This window comes from Arachis hypogaea, chromosome 10 (genome assembly GCF_003086295.3).
Source record: "Arachis hypogaea cultivar Tifrunner chromosome 10, arahy.Tifrunner.gnm2.J5K5, whole genome shotgun sequence".
In the NCBI taxonomy this organism is placed as follows: Eukaryota; Viridiplantae; Streptophyta; class Magnoliopsida; order Fabales; family Fabaceae; genus Arachis; species Arachis hypogaea.
This window is the reverse complement of record NC_092045.1, coordinates 110,175,501-110,191,796: the sequence shown is the minus strand read 5'-3', so window position 1 is coordinate 110,191,796 and position 16,296 is coordinate 110,175,501. Positions and strand designations below refer to the sequence as shown.

The 16,296-nt window shown below is 38.8% G+C and overlaps 1 protein-coding gene across 1 annotated transcript; it reads right to left on the bottom strand.

Moving 5' to 3' along the window:
* Positions 1–11,355: 11,355 nt before the first annotated feature.
* On the bottom strand, positions 11,356–16,083 carry LOC112716505 (LRR receptor-like serine/threonine-protein kinase RPK2). The gene has a single exon (XM_025768427.3). The coding sequence runs from the start codon at positions 15,762–15,764 to the stop codon at positions 12,333–12,335; it is 3,432 nt and encodes a 1,143-aa protein (XP_025624212.1). The 5' UTR covers positions 15,765–16,083; the 3' UTR covers positions 11,356–12,332.
* Between the last annotated feature and the right edge of the window lie 213 nt (positions 16,084–16,296).

Sequence of the window (16,296 nt, the reverse complement as noted above, 5' to 3'; positions counted from 1 at the left end):
AAGTTATGATGACACTGATACGGATACGGGATACGATATGTCATGGGACACACCGACATGCAAATTTTAAAAGCGACACGCATATATATATATATATATATAATATAAAGTATTTTTTAGATAAATCGTAATGATATTTTGATATTTTGTTGATATTAAAATATAAATTATTTTTTAATTATTTTTAATGTCTTATTTTAATTATATCAAGTATTTTAAATATTTTTTATTTTAATAAATAATAATATATACTATATCTAAATTTATTTTAAGAATATATGTTAAAAATAAGATTGGACACGCTGACATGTGATTGTGTTTAGGTGTGTCCAAGCGTGTCAGGAGAAGAATTTTTTATTTTACTAAGACACGGTTGGACACAGCAAACATGCATGTTGGACGAGTGTTGGTGAGTGTCGTGTCCGAAATGTGTCCGACACGCGGACATGGCAACTCAACAAAGTATCCGTGCTTTATAGGGTGTAAGTTATCGAATTGGATCGAAATTTATAGTAAAGTTGAACCAAAATTTACAACAATCGATTTAAAAACCGAAAAAACCGGGTTTTCCCTAATAAAACCAATTGGTTTGGTTTGATTTGGTTTTCGATTGACTCAATAAAAACCGAACCAAACCAAACCAAACCGAAGATTAACCTACAATGTCAAATGTTTTTACTGTTTTATAATTTAATGGGTTAATACTCAAATTCGTCCCTGAAAGATCACACGATCTTCATTTTCGTCCCCAAATAATTTTTTTAATCAAATTAGTCCCTGAAAGATAAATCATGTTCGTCCTTCCGTTAACCAAGTGACTTCGCCGTTAGAAATCTGCTGACGTGGAATGTGAGTTGGCAGCCCACCCTAACCAAACGACGTTGTTTGGCAACTTGAGAGTGTTGCAGTGAAACACGTGCGTTTTGAGGGTAGAGTGTAGCGTTTTACACTTAGTCTTTGATGTCTAATCTCACTTGTTCTTCTTCATTCTCACCGTGACTCTCTATTTCTCTGACCCGTAAGCAACCACCAGGAAGACGAAGAAGACCGCCCCATTGTCTGCAACCATTAGAGTAGTTGTGGAGCATTGTTCATGCGTCTGCTCTAGAGCTTGGTGGGAAACTTGAAGGCAAGTACACAGCATTATTTCTGCGCTCAAAGTGAGAGGTAAAGTTTTTTGTATCTTATGAAAAAAAATTGGTAACACTATATAAACCCCTAGTTTTCGCATTATATGATTGAGTCATCGTTAAGAATCTGTTAGTGCATAGGGTCTAGGGTTTCATCCCAGGGTTTGGTTTATGATCGGCTAAATGCATAACTGAGAAAAGACTCTGTTTTTTTTTTCTTAGAAAAATGATAACTATTTTTTTTGTTAATGGAGTAATAGTTACTGGTTTAGTTGCTGTGTTGGTGATGATTTAGTGTTTTTTATGTTCTGTTTTAATTTTTTTTATAGGGTTTGGAGGCCTTGCAAGTCTTAGATAAAGGGTCCTCCAATGACATTCATATTTTATCATGGTGAAAATTTTAAAAATGATGAGAAAGGAAGTAGAATCTACGAACCAGATAATACAGAAGTGTTGATGGGGGTTGATGGGGATACACTTGATGTGTTTTTTGTTAAAGGATACTATAAGGAACTGGGATATGCTGGGGAGACATATGTTGGTGGAAGGTTCCTTGGCTGTCACTTTAGAGTGGGCTGAGGAAGTTGGAGACTGATAAAGACCTGCTCAAAATGTGTTAGACTTGTAGAAGGAATCACAATGTGATGAACATATTATTTGAACATGGAGTTTCAGAGCCACACGTGGTGGAATGCATGAGTGAGGAAGATGATATAATTTTGCCAACCAATGCATCTTTGTTGAAGCTGCCCAGCACACAGCCTGCAATGCCAGCAATAAAAATTGCATCCCAGCCTACAAAGAGCCACTCACAGCCATTGGCAATTAACCCTCTGCATCCCACTTTCAAAAATAAAGCCAAAGCCACTCCCAACTCTACTGGACCCAATCCTCACCCCCAAGAAAATTGACTATGTTAAGCCCAAAACAAGGTCCTCCCAGCCCACAGAAAAGCCCACTGAGAAGCCCAATTCTCAGCCCACCAGAAAGTGTAGTTCTTATCCCACTCAAAAGCCCAAACCCCAAGCCAAGTTCCAACCAAAAAGTTTCTCCCAACTTGCAAATCCCAGCACTGCTGTTAAACCAAGAAGTAGCCACCAACCTCCAAAGAAGTCACATGCTCAAAATAAGAACAAAGAACCTCAGCATTGCACAAGATCTGGTCGAGTTGTTAAGCCACCCCTAATTCAGAATGATAGTGACTCTCATGACTCAAATGAGAGTGCTGAGGACAGTCTCTATAAACTGACTAAAGGCTTGGGAGATCTCAGTGACACTGACAGTGGGAGTGATGAATTTGAAAGTAGAAGGACAAGAAAGACTAATTTTAGAGAGAAGCACAGACCAACTTCTTCTAGAAGGGATGAGAAGGTTATTGACACCGATGACTCTAGCTACGAAGATATTAAAGAGGACGAGCCATATGATTCTGGTAAGTCATGGTTGGTATTTCCACCAATGTTACTGATGTTATTTTTTATGCACACATGTTGATTTGATAACTGCAATTTGTTGTGATTGGATTGACAGACTCAGGAGAGGAAACTGAAATTGAGGGTGAATCTGACTGTGACTCCTAGAACTCGGAAGATATGGATAAGGTCTTAGACTCTGATGAAGAGAAGGCTACTGTGTATCCACCATACAATTAAAAGGCGAAATTTGGAAATCTGAAGCTTGAGGTTAGCATGATCTTTAAGCCCAAGCATCACTTTATGAATGCAACTAGGGATTACACCATACAATGGTGTAAAAATATCATTTTTACTAAAAATGATAACGTGAGAGTACGGGCTGTATGCAAAACAAAGGGATATCCCTGGGTTGTTTATTGTGCATGTAATAAGCAGAATGGGGTATGGCAGATTAAGACACTAGTTGATGAACACACATGTGCTAGAAAGAGAAAGAACAGGGCTGCAACACAAGAGTGGACCTTGGGTAAGCTGGTTCCCAAGCTTAGAAAGTACCCAACTATAAAGCATAGCGAGGTATATGATTGGTTTGTGAGAAAGTGCAGCATTAAGCTTAATAGGACCTGCATTACTAGGGCCTTAAAGGCAGCATAGAAAGTAGTGGAAGGAGATGAAGTTGAACAGTATGCACTTATCTGGGATTATGCTAACCAACTATAGACCAACAACCCAGGTTCAACGGCCCAAGTTGGTGTCATTCCCATGCCTGAGAGTCCTCCACAATTTCAAAGGTTTTATGTATGTCTCGATGCGTGTAAGAAAGGATTCAAGGCCGGGTGTAGACCATTGATTGGCTTGGACGGAGCCTTTTTGAAGAGCTTGCATGGAGGGCAGTTGCTGACTACTTGTGGCCAGGATTCCAACAATCACGTGTTCGTGATTGCTTATGCATTTGTGGATGTGGAGAACGGAGATAACTGGCAATGGTTTCTTGAGATGCTGCACAATGACCTTGGTTACTACAGGGAAAATGGATGGGCCTTCATCTCAGATATGTAGAAGGTAAAGACGTATTTGATTCTTGAAAAGATTTTTAAGGACCAAATTGAATTAATGAAATATCTATTCGGACTTATTTGATTTAATGAAATATCATTTGAGGACTGATTCAATGCGAAATCTTGTCGATGTAAACTGTTTTTGTAGGAATTTACCCCAGCCATGTAGGAGGTGATGCCAAGAGTTCACCATCGATTTTGCGTCTGGCATCTCTGAAGGAATTTTTTGAAACAGTGGGGGAGTATACAACTGAAAGAGCTGGTGTGGGAATGTGCTAGATCAAGGACTATTATTGACTTTGAAAGAAACATGAAGAGGGTCAAGGTGATAAATGAACGAGCATGGGCTTATCTGGATAAGTGGCCGAAAGAATCATGGACTAAATCTCATTTTTGTGAAGGGCCAAAAATGGACACTATCTGTAACAATGCTTGTGAGTCGTTTAATGCAAGGACCAAGCATGATAGGACTAAGCCTATCCTTACATTGGCAGAGGAAGTTAGGAGGATCATAATGAAGACCATGATCGATAATAGGCAAAAAGTGGCAAACTACCAGGGTATGCTACCTCCAGTGCAACAGAGCAGGCTTGAGGCAATGACAAAGCTTTCCCAGCATTGGTCCCCACAATGGAGTGGTGATTAGAATGAGGAGTTATACGAGGTTCATGGCTAGCCAACCACAATGGTTGTTGACTTAGGAAAGCGAACTTGCACATGCAGATTCTGGCAATTGACAGGTATATTTACTCAATCTTTAAACAGATTCTGGCAAATGTACTGTATGAACAATGCAAACTTGGTCTGAAATATTAACTGCATGCACAGGTATGCCTTGTATGCATGTCATATCATGTATACAAGATAAGAATGATAAGACGGTTGAGGAATATTGCCATGAGTGGTTAACCATGGAATCATACTGAAAAACGTGTGCTTTCCATGTTAACCCAATCAAGGGCCAAGACTTATAGAAAAAAATAGGTCGTCCTGCACCAGTTCCCCCTCCAATTAAGCCCAAACCAGGTAGACCCACAAAGAACAGAAAAAAAGACAAAGATGAAGGAGGATCTGGTTCCAAGACAAGAATGAAGAGAAAATATAACCCTATCCGATGCATGTTCTGTGGTAAGCTTGGACACAACAAGAGAACATGCAAACTGAAGAAACAAGCTGATGCTGAAGAAGAAGCACGTTTAATGCAACTACAACTGCCATTAATGGAACCTAACAAAGATGCACCAAATGAGTTCCCAACTGATGCTACTCCAGATAATCCTGTCCCATTGTCTGTTTTCCCACCACCACAGCGATCGAATGCAGCCAAACATATAGTCTTGCCCCAACCGGAAGGAATCCCAGCAACCCAAGTAACAGCACCATCACCACCCACTGAATCAACAGTGGTTTGATTAACTACTTTAATTTCAATTTCATGTTACTCCATCTGTGTCTCTCTATTTATGTGTTTACTTCACATGTCATGCAGGCTAAGGTGAGGGGAAGAGCACCAAAGTTTCAAGTTTCTAAGGGAAAAGGAAAAAGAGCTGTCCCTCCCCAACCTGCTCCAACAACTGCAACAACTCCAATTTCTGCTGAAACAATCAAAGGATCTAGTGCTGCAACAACCAAGAAGCTTGCAAGTCTCATGACCTTTGTGCCGACTCCAGGGTTCAAACGACCAAGGAAGAAAGATGACGCCATCTGAAGACCTTCATTGGAACATATGCAATTTTTTTGTTTTAGGCTATAGATGAGGAAAGATATGTTTGTGTTAAACACTATCTAGTCTCACTATTTTGTAAGGCCTTTATTTTGGGTGCATGTTTTGCCTTGGTATGAAGTGTTTCTGATGAATCACTTTAGGAACTCTACTACCTTTTGTGTTGACAAACGCAATGTTGGAAACTTCATATTAACACTTTATATTAAGAAATTTAAGGAACTTTATTATCTTGTTATGTCTTTGGTTTGCCATTTGCTTCTTTACATATTATCTTTTCATCACAGGTGTATTCAAAATCCAAGTTGCCATTTATAACCTCTAGTTTCAGATTACAATACTTTAGCCATGGTACTGGAAACAAAGAAACCAGCTCCCTAAATCACACCACCATATCACATTCACTCAGTCCTACTTGTACATATATGACATGCAAAGAAAAGCTCCTACTAAGATAACTAGCATCACACTAGTGAACATGAAGCACATTAACATTCTATATACTCTGACTTCTGCTTTTAAACTACCTATTGTCCATGCTAATTTAACCTTCCAATCTTCATAATCAATGTCCAATTCTCCTTCGATTTCTGGGACACCCCTAGAACCTTCTGCAACAGCTACATTTTCATTTTCTTCCACCTATTTAAAAAAATTGCAATGGTTCCCTTTCTGAAAACATTGAACAATACTGTTAACCCCAAAACAAGAGTGAAAGCCAACATGATGATATCATTCATACAAAATTAAACTCACCCGATATCGTGCACAAGTATGAAACAATCGATCTGGATTCTTTGATGTCCTAGATTTCTTAATCAAAGTTTTTAAACCGCAGAAACAGGTTTTCTCATGGTTTTGTCTTCTTCTTCACATGGACGAGCTCGAAGTATAACTACCGTGTGAGTGCGACGGAAACCCACCACCGGACCCTCCACTTCCGCTTCCCATCATGGCGCCGAGATCAACTTCCTCCTCTAAGAACAGCAGTTAGGTCTGCGACAATGCTCAAGCAAGGCAATCGTGTTCTTCGAAGGTTGGGAATTAGGGTTTATTTATTTCACACTTAGGAACTAAATTGATGCAACACCCTAAACATATCTCATCAACAATACACACACCATGCCAGGTGTTAGGGTGGGCTGCCAGCTCACATTCCATGTCAGCAGATTTCTAACGACGACATCACTTGGTTAACGGAAGTACGAACGTGATTTAAAATAATTCTTTAAGGGACTAATTTGATTAAAAAAATCATTCGGGGACAAAAATGAAGATCGCGTGATCTTTCAGGGATGAATTTAAGTATTAACCCATAATTTAACCTAACAAGAAAAACCTCTAACCCTAAGTGAATGCTCACTCGCACACGCAGTGCCTCCCCCCTCGTCTTTCTTCTTCTGAATCTCAGATCGCAGCGCCTTCCTCCTTCCCTCCCTCCCTCCATAGCGCCTCCTTCTCCGGGCTCCCTCCATCCGTAATGTCGTAGACCATAGCACCGCCTTCCCTCCTCCTCCATCCACGGCGCTTTTCTCCTTCCCCTCCATCCTTCTCATTTCTCACGCAATCCACGGCGGTGGCGCGTTCGTCGTCACGCCGTCGCAAGTCCCAACCACAGTGCTCATCTCCATCGCAGCCGTAGCAGAGAATGTCATCGTCCAGTCTGCACCGCCGCCGTAAATCGAGCAGCCCTCTCCATCGCCAAGAAGCTCGCGCTGTCACCAAGAACCCCACGTTGTCTCCAAAGTCGCATTTTTTCGAGCCATCGCAAAGCAACCCTCTCCTTGCTGGCACCGAGCAATAGCAGAAGTTTGAGCCCTCTCTTGCAACTTAACATCTTCTTCAGAGGTCAGTTATTTTGAACCTCATTTACTGTAATTAATGTGATTAACATTCTATTAATTAAGATTTAAAACTGAAAAACCGACCGAACCAAATTATTTTTGGTTCGGTTCGACTCAGTTTGGTTGTTGCAAAAATAGCAAACCGATTGGTTGATGCTGTTAAAAAACCTAACAGATCGGTTCTGTTGATTTTTGGTCTAAAACCAAACCAAACTGAACCGATAATACCCTACTTTTTAATTATTTTTTGGTCAACGGCATTCGCTTATTTATCTACAGGCGTTAGTTTTTGGACTTTTTATCCAGATTCTTAGATATTTTTTGTATTCAGTTCAAACAGAAGCTGAAGCCCAAGATAATGTTAAAATTAAATTGATACCCAGGTAAAGTCCCAACTCACTAATGTATAATAAATTCAAGAGCAAGAAAAAATATACACACATATATATTCAAAAGTAAAGTGATAATTAGATCCTTGAATATTTTTTATTTGGATTATTCAGCCTGTAAAGGAAAAAAATAACAATTACATTTCCAGGTCCCTGAATATCTTGTATTCTGACTATGTAGCCTGTAAAGAAAAAAAGTAACAATTACATTCCCTAGGATAGCAAACATTGGACTTGTTACATCCTTCCGTCAGCCCATGAAATGAAACGGAACAGAGTTGCTTAGTTGTCCCATTACGTGAAATGACTTGTCCGTATCTGCCACTTTTGCAGTTGGACAACGTCGTTTTCGAATACTCCTTCCCTCATTTTTCTTCCAATTTGGTTTATAACCTCTCATAGTAACCCTTTGTTTTTACCATTAGCCCTAAGGAAGAAGTTGAAGCCAAAGAATCTTTCTATCACCATTCCAGCAGTAACAAAAGTCACAATCTTTCTATCACCACCCCAGGAAGGAAGAAGTAGTCAAGAAAAGAGCTGTTAGCGAAGACCTTTTTCACCCAGGTAAAAAATGTTACTATTTTTAGTGTACCCTTTGGTGAGTTTCTTTCGTTGTGATCCCAATGATAACTCTGAGGCTATAAATATTTGTTAACAAGTTGTTTTGTCATATGCAATTCATAATTTTGAGCTTATTTTATTTATTACAACAATATTTGCAACATTAAAAATTTGAAATGCATTTCCTATTAGTTTTTGGGGCTTTGATTTATTTGTTTATGATTTCTGAAAATAGTGATAGTAGTATCACTTTTAGTATTGTTTATGTTATAAGCAAAAAAAAATAAATATGTTCCTGATTCTTTAGTCAATTGTTGGCCCAATATATTCAAACACTAAGTAATTATTGTGTTTTCACTTATCAAATGGAGGAATTTGTTGTTCCTGTCATCCACCATTGAAGAAAATTTGTGAGGAATAAACGCGGGGAGTTAAGTAATCGAGATGTGTTGGTTAAGAGATTTCTAAAGATGGATATGGACCTTATCAACTTCTTTGACTTGAAGAAATTGTTCAAAAGTTTGGGATACAATGATTACAAAATAATGATGTGATTTATCTGAATACTGCTAATTCAGAAGTTAGTTTGTACCCTATTTTTTGGAGACTTAGAGATCAATGCTTTAAAGGAGTACAAAATGCAAAACAAAAAATGTGAGGAGTTCTATATCTATTTTAAGTATCCTATTCTTGATGGTAAAGGTACAATCGACTATGACGAAGTTAGTGATCCTCCTTTTTTTTTTATGATGAGACTGATGATGATGGTTACGAAGGTGTTGAAAATGAGTTGTATAAGTCCCACCAACTGAATTTGGAAACCCAAACCAATCTTAAAAAAAAAAGAAGGTGACTAATAAAGAGAGTCATGCCATTAAAAATGGGAGTAAATGTAGAAAGAAGAAGGAATATAAGGTGAAAATGAGTTTAAGATTGCGACAAGAGAAAAACAGGTATATCGATAATTCTAACTCAAGTGAGCACCCAATTAAAATTGGAGATGATAGAGATGGTAAATATGATAAAAATCAGATATTAAAACGGCTGAAAATGATTCTTTTGTTAGATTTTTTTTGAAAAAACACGTGCTCACAATGAGTTAGACGATGAAACAATCCTTTTATGTTTCTTTTTGGATTAAGCCTTCGTATTGGAAACAATCCTTTGGAGATTTTTTTTTTAGTGACTATCCTTTGGAGATTTTGATAATATAAAAATGCCCTTTTGGATATATCGTTATATGACTTTTTTATTTTTATGTAGTCATTATGAAAATCAGATTCATTAAGACCAACATTAATGATAAAATCATATACTGGATCAAAACGATTTGTCTTTTACTCCATTCATAATACTACAATCATAAAGCTACTATATTCATGCTTCAGTAATTTAATTTGATTCACCGAGCCTCCTTATTCAACACATTCACAATAATTACAATTAAAAACTAGTCATAAAATACATAATATTCTTAAATTTACTGTCAATCTTTTTATTTAGAGTTTTTTTATTTCTACAATTAATTTTCAACTTCACAATTTTCTCCTCCAAATCAATCAATCTATCTTTTACTCCGTATTTAGAATTTTGAACTTCAACATCTCCAATAATCTCGTTCAACCATTTAATTTAAAAAACTTGTAATATAACAACTTATCCTATAATAAAAACAAAAAATAAAAAAATATACTATCAATGACACGTATGCATTACAATTCAATGGAACACTCAAACACAAAACATAAATTGAATCGACAATTATTCTATAATTTGAACACCCTAAAAATAATCTATTTGGATTTTCATTATTTTAGACTTGTATATTGTTGCATATAGTTACAGTTACACTTAAAAACTATTTTATTGTTGAACCCTCTTATGTGTGTTGAGTCACTTCTACCATTCTAATTGCTACCTTCATTCTTTTTCCTTTGGCATTTTGTGCTTGTTGAAATTTCAATATTATTCATTATGCGTTGTGTTAGGATTTTGCAGCAGACTTTCAAGGTGATTAATTGGAGATTTTGCACAGTTAGGATTTGAGAGAAACTAAAATCAAATTGCATTGAAGGACTAATTTTTTCTCATCATTTGGGATAATTTCACTTTGGTATTAACGGACACTTCATTCACTTTAACAGTACACGTCAAAAATGACATTAGGTTTTATGTTAGGAAGGAAATAAAAACTAAAAGAAGGACCTGCTATCCTGAAAAATGTAATTGTTACTTTTTTACTTTAGAGACTAAATAGTCCGAATATAAAATCGTCAAAGATCTAATTATCATTTTACTCTAAATTCAACATAATAATAATCCAAAACCAAAAAAAAAAAAAAAACATACACACTCAATGATATCATATGTGAACTTCATCTGTCATTTACGGTACTACTGGTCCAAAGCTGTAGTTGTGAGGCAGAAAATAACGAAAAGAAATCCCTCAAGGTTTGTAAGAAGTCCAGTTTCTATTGTATATGTAATTTAATTTAGATATTAATGTATTTGAATTTTCTAAATAAATAATAAAGATGTTATTGTATTACATGTGTAATTGTATACTACGTACCATACACGGAGAAGCACGTTTTTCTAACATTCTCCTTCTCTAAGGCGAAAAATCCTTCAAGAGAGAATTTAGAGAAATGTGAAACTCATCAAGATAACTTTTCTTAATTATGACTTGCAAATCGTCATTGTACAATAGGGATAGTGAATTGTACTCATAATTAAGCAAGATTAGCTAACATGTTGCTTAGTGCTTATGCAATATACTACTATATATTCTTCGGTATTTGCGCATAGGGAAATTACATGTATTAGAAGATGAACTTTATATACAATTTTAAATAGTAAACTCATTTATACTCACGTAATCAAATATACCCTAAAATGAGATTTTATATAGTTCATTAACCATTATCTTAGATTCCTCTAAATTTTGTCTCTGGGCAGAACACAACATTGAAAAGTTCCTGCTGACTAAATCTACTTACCAGTCAATTCGAATTTCGAAGGTGCTATTGCAGCCACTAAAATCTATTATTATATGAATATTATGAAAACCTCTTTGACAATATGCAAAAGTGGCTTAAGATTTAATTTCCGTGGAGCTTTCATAATTATTTTCTAGTAAATGCATTTCGTATGGTTTGGTTCCAACTGCAACAAGAAAATTCTGAACACTTCATTTTCACATGCCATTGTACATCATATTAAATCAAATCAAATATAGTTCTCAACTCAACAATGTGTTTACTCATGATCAGAAAAATGGAATACAGTATTTTGATATTCAGTCAATCAAGCTATGCCAATTAAAGCAACTTACTCAATTCTATTTCATTTATGCCTATTTACAAGCTTCTAACAACTACTTTTTTTCTCTAATATTATTCCTCACTGTTCAAACAAGTGGGCAAACACTACACTTTCTTTTTAAAGAAAGCTAGAACATATAATTGCTCATGCGATCATCTTCCATTTCTGCTACCCTTGAGCAAAATCCGGGGATACTAGAATCACAGTTGGCACCAACTCATTACCAAAGGTGAAAGGAACTTTTATCAGTCACATCAGAAACAAGAATTGCTGAAAACCCGGTCAACATTGCTGCTTGTTGTAACAATGAGAAACATAATAGCATCTCTACCGGAGAATACACATACACCTGAGAAACAACTTACAGTAAACTTGTCATATGCAACCAGAACCAAAGACATTGTTAGGATCATGTGGGGGAACATGCCTTCCCTTACATTTACACCCAATAGGAAAAAGAATAGTTTTTTTTTCTTTTTCTTTTCTTTTCTTTTTCTCCTCACTCTAGTTCTGCCAAAGATGCGAAATAAGTTAAGGAAATTGATTGTATGCTATGATTTTATTTGGAGAAATACATCATATGGCATAGGCATGTATGGCATCGCATGGCATGTCGTGGATATCAAATATCTGCATTCTTCTGCAGAATCTTCCCCAAGCCCCCTAAAAACCTAATCAAGGAAAGAGCATGGAAAATTGGGGGCACAACTATAATAAAATATACAATGGGGGGTGTTACATACAATTTGGAACTCAACCTAAGAAAAAACACAAAAAAAAGGAAGAAAAAAGAAAAGCATCAAATGCCAAATTACAAATTAACAAGGTGGCAAATTTCTAAAATCACTATATGTCAAACGAGAACAACCTCACAAAATGGGGGTGGGGCTAGCATGATGGGGGCTGAAGTTGTTTAAGCCGTCTCACAACTTGTTTCATCGTCGGTCTGGTAGAGAGGGAGTCCACCGTGCACACAACTGCCAAGTGTAGGACTTCTACCAAATCATCTCCTGGTCCTGCATCCCACAACCCGGCAGTGAAGAACTCCTTAGCCCTGCCTTGCCTCAGTAACATGCATGCCCATGCTACTATGTTGAAGCCATTCCCGTAAGAGGAGAATGAAGGATCCAATGCTTTCTTGTCTGAGAGCAGCTCTAGAAGCACAACACCATAACTATACACATCAGCCTTATCAGAAACACGGCATGTCATGGCATATTCAGGAGCCACATAACCAAATGTTCCTGCTACACCAGTGGTAGCATGGGTCTCTGAAGTACCCAGAAGCCTGGCCAATCCAAAGTCGGACAGATACGCATTGAAATCATCATCCAACAAGATGTTGCTGGGCTTGACATCTCGATGGAGAACTCGAGGTACACACTGATCATGCAGGTAGGCAAGTGCACGGGCTATGTCTAATGCAATCTTGTGAAGAATTCTCCAATCCACAGCTCTTGTTGACCTCTCCTGGATAAATTTTTCCAGATTGCCACCTGGCAAATAGTTGTATATGAGAAACATCTCTGTCTCACAAGCATGATAACCGATGAGTGTGACAAGATTTGGATGATGAAGCCTTGCAAGGGTCTTAATCTCTGCATGGAATTGTTGAGCACCTTGAAAGCGTCCAATTGCCAGGCGTTTGACTGCCACCAAAGTCCCTGGTGATATCTCTGCCTTGTAGGTTGTCCCAAACCCTCCATTCCCAATACAGTTGCTTGTATTGAAATTCCCAGTGGCACGGACAACATCTTCATATGTCAATGGAACCCCGATATCAGTGAAGACAATGACCTCTTTTCTTGTGGACCCAGCAACCCTGGACATTGGTTTCCACTTCCTTGTGTAAAGGAACAGAATCACTAGCGCTATAAGAACAGAAACAATGGCTGATGCAGAAGTTATGGATGCTATTTCAATGGAGTTGAACCCACTCTTACTGCTAGAAGCCTGTTCTGGTGCAGCACTCTCAGAATTATCTGTTGCTTGCCCTTGTTGATCTGGTGATTGCACAGAGAGAGAAAATCCACGACAAGAACGTATAAGAGGATTCCCCACAGCACTGCTGCATTTAATTAAGCTGCTATGTGATGGCAAGGACCCAGATAAGTTATTGAAAGACACATTAAATGCAGAGAGCGTACGGAGGCTAGCCAAACCAGGAGGTATGTGGCCAGAAAGCTTGTTGTTGTTGAGGAGCACATCAGTTAGGTTTCTCATGTTCACAATAGCCTCAGGGATCTCACCAGTAAGCGAGTTGGAAGAGAGGTCCAAGACTTCTAAGTAGTGCAACTGCCCCAAGATTGAAGGAATCGAGCCACTTAAATTATTGCGTGCCAAAGAGAGAAACCTTAGATCCTTCAATTGACCAAGGCTGGAAGGAATTTGACCTTGTAATTGATTCCGACTTAAGTTAAGAGCAACAAGAGAAACCACGTCCCCAAAACCGGCAGGAATTGCTCCCGAAATATGATTTCCGGATGCGTCCAAAAATTTCAGTGATTTGCATATCGCGCCAACATTGGAAGGAATCTTACCAGACAAGTTATTATAACTGACATTTAATAGCAGCGAATCTACACCGTCACATTTATCAAACAGATTCGATGGTAACGGCCCGGAAATCTTGTTTTCTCCAACATTAAATGTGTACACAGTTTCTTTCCCTAGCCGGTCAGTTGCTATTGGCAGAGAACGAATGCCACTTAAGTTGTTTACCCCAAAATTATGGAACACAGATAGACCAAATCCTCCTAATGATGGCAAAATGGAAGTTCTATCCCTAACATTTGACATAAAAAACAATGCGTATGGCAGGGACAAGTCATCATATTCAAAGAGATTCCCATTATATGAAGGAACAGGGGGACAGATATCACCAACAAACTCGGGTATCGAACCGGACAAAATGTTCCCACTAACATCAAAGACAGTCATACAAGGTACACCAAGTTCAGCAGAAAGCTCACCAGTGAAGTTATTTGAGCTCAAATCAAGGAAATGCAGCTTCTTGCAGGACCTAAGCTGGTTGGGGAACTCCCCGGTGAAGTAATTCTGAGCCAAATTAACCACCTCCAACCTGTCACAACTGCCCCAATTTCTTGGAAAATCATTTTCCAGGTTAACCATGGGAGCCCACAACAATCTCAGTTTTGGAAGCAGTGCAACCTCCGCAGGCAATGCACCTTCAAAATAATTGAATTCGTCGTTCACAGAAACTGGCTGCCCTGCTGAAGAATCATCCCCGGAATCCCTCACCGCACCTCCGGTGGGATCAAAGAGGTTTGAGAGCACAAGGACAGACAACTCCGAGCAGTTCCCTAGCTCGCGTGGCACCGGACCACTGAGCGTGTTCCTCGAAACATCCAACACTTGAAGGCTCTTAAGCTTTCCGATTTCACTGGGAATGGCATCTACCAAAAGATTCGAATACAGAAGCAGAGTCTTCAACCCGGTACAGTTACCTAAATTTACCGGAATGCCCTGGACCAAGAAGTTCCCTGACAAATCCAGATGCTCAAGGCTCCCACAATTATCCCCTATCTCCTCCGGGATAACGCCGACGAGCTCGTTAAATGACAGATACGCCCCTCTAAGCCTCCCTAAGAAACCAGGAACAGAACCATTCAAACCATTAGCAGCCAAATTCAGAACCTCCAAGCTCTCGAGTGATACAATTGAGCTCGGTATCTCTCCAATGATTCTGTTGAACCCTAAATTCAGAACCCTCAGCTTCTTCAAACCTTCGAACCGTAACGGTAGGTGACCGGTCACCAAGTTCCCTTCTAGATCAAGCACCTCCAAGTTCCGCAACCCCCAAATTTCGCCGGGAATCTCGCCGTCAATGCCGTTGAAGGGGAGAGAGAGGATCCTGAGCTCGGAAAGGTCGCCGATAACCGGCGGGAGCTTTCCGAAGAGGGAACCGCCGCTGCCGTTGCAGCTCCGCCTGATTCCGAAGCCGTATAGAGGGAATTGAGCGAAATCGGAGCAGAAGCTTCGGCTGCTCCGGCCGTTTCCGGTGAGGTTGATGGCTACTACGCGCGGCGGCGAGGCCAAGTCGCAGAGCACGCCGCGCCATGAACAGTGGTCGGAGTCGTTGCCGGCGGTGGGGATCCACGTGGAGAGCATGCCGGAGGGGTCGGAGATAGAGTCTTTGAGCTTGAGAAGTAGGGATTTGTCGGAAGAGGGTGAAACGGCGTCGTTTTTGTGAAACGAAAATAGGAGGAGGAAAAGGAGGAACATAAAGTGGAACTGAGAAGTGAAGGTGCTCCATTTGATCACTGAACTGGAACGAAAAGAAGAAGAAGAAGAAAACATCTCACAGAAGAAGATGCAAAACTGGAATTCAAAACACAAAACAAAAATCTTCTTTTATTTTTGTTTGTTTCTCCCTTGAGTGAGTAAAGAAGGGAGAAAAGGGTTTTTCTGAAAACCCTAATCCCGATTTTGAAGGAAAATTGCAAGAAAGAAAAAAAAGGGGATGAGAGAGAGGAGGAGGAGGAGACGAAGGAGGAGAGAAACAAGATTCAACGGTGTTCTTTTTCACAAAACGCGTTTTTCTTCCTCTAAGCAACAGTGTTTTCTTTTTCCCAAAAAAAAAAAAATAAAAAATAAGAAAATAAAATGGAAAAATAAATGATAATGATTCTTAATTAATTTTGATTTTCGTGAGGGAGTGTTTCGTGGCGTCTGGGAATTGGGATTGGATGGTGAGAGGGTCCACAGTACGTGCCAGGTAGGATATGGTGGTGACCATGTACAGTCAACAAATGAAGATGCCACGTTATATACAAATTCCTGAATACATCAGGCTTACGTCATATTATACAAAAGAAAAAAATGTTTGATG

Excerpts from the sequence above, each read along its gene's own strand:
- LOC112716505 (XM_025768427.3), bottom strand. The coding sequence starts at position 15,764 with ATGTTTTCTTCTTCTTCTTCTTTTCGTTCCAGTTCAGTGATCAAATGG.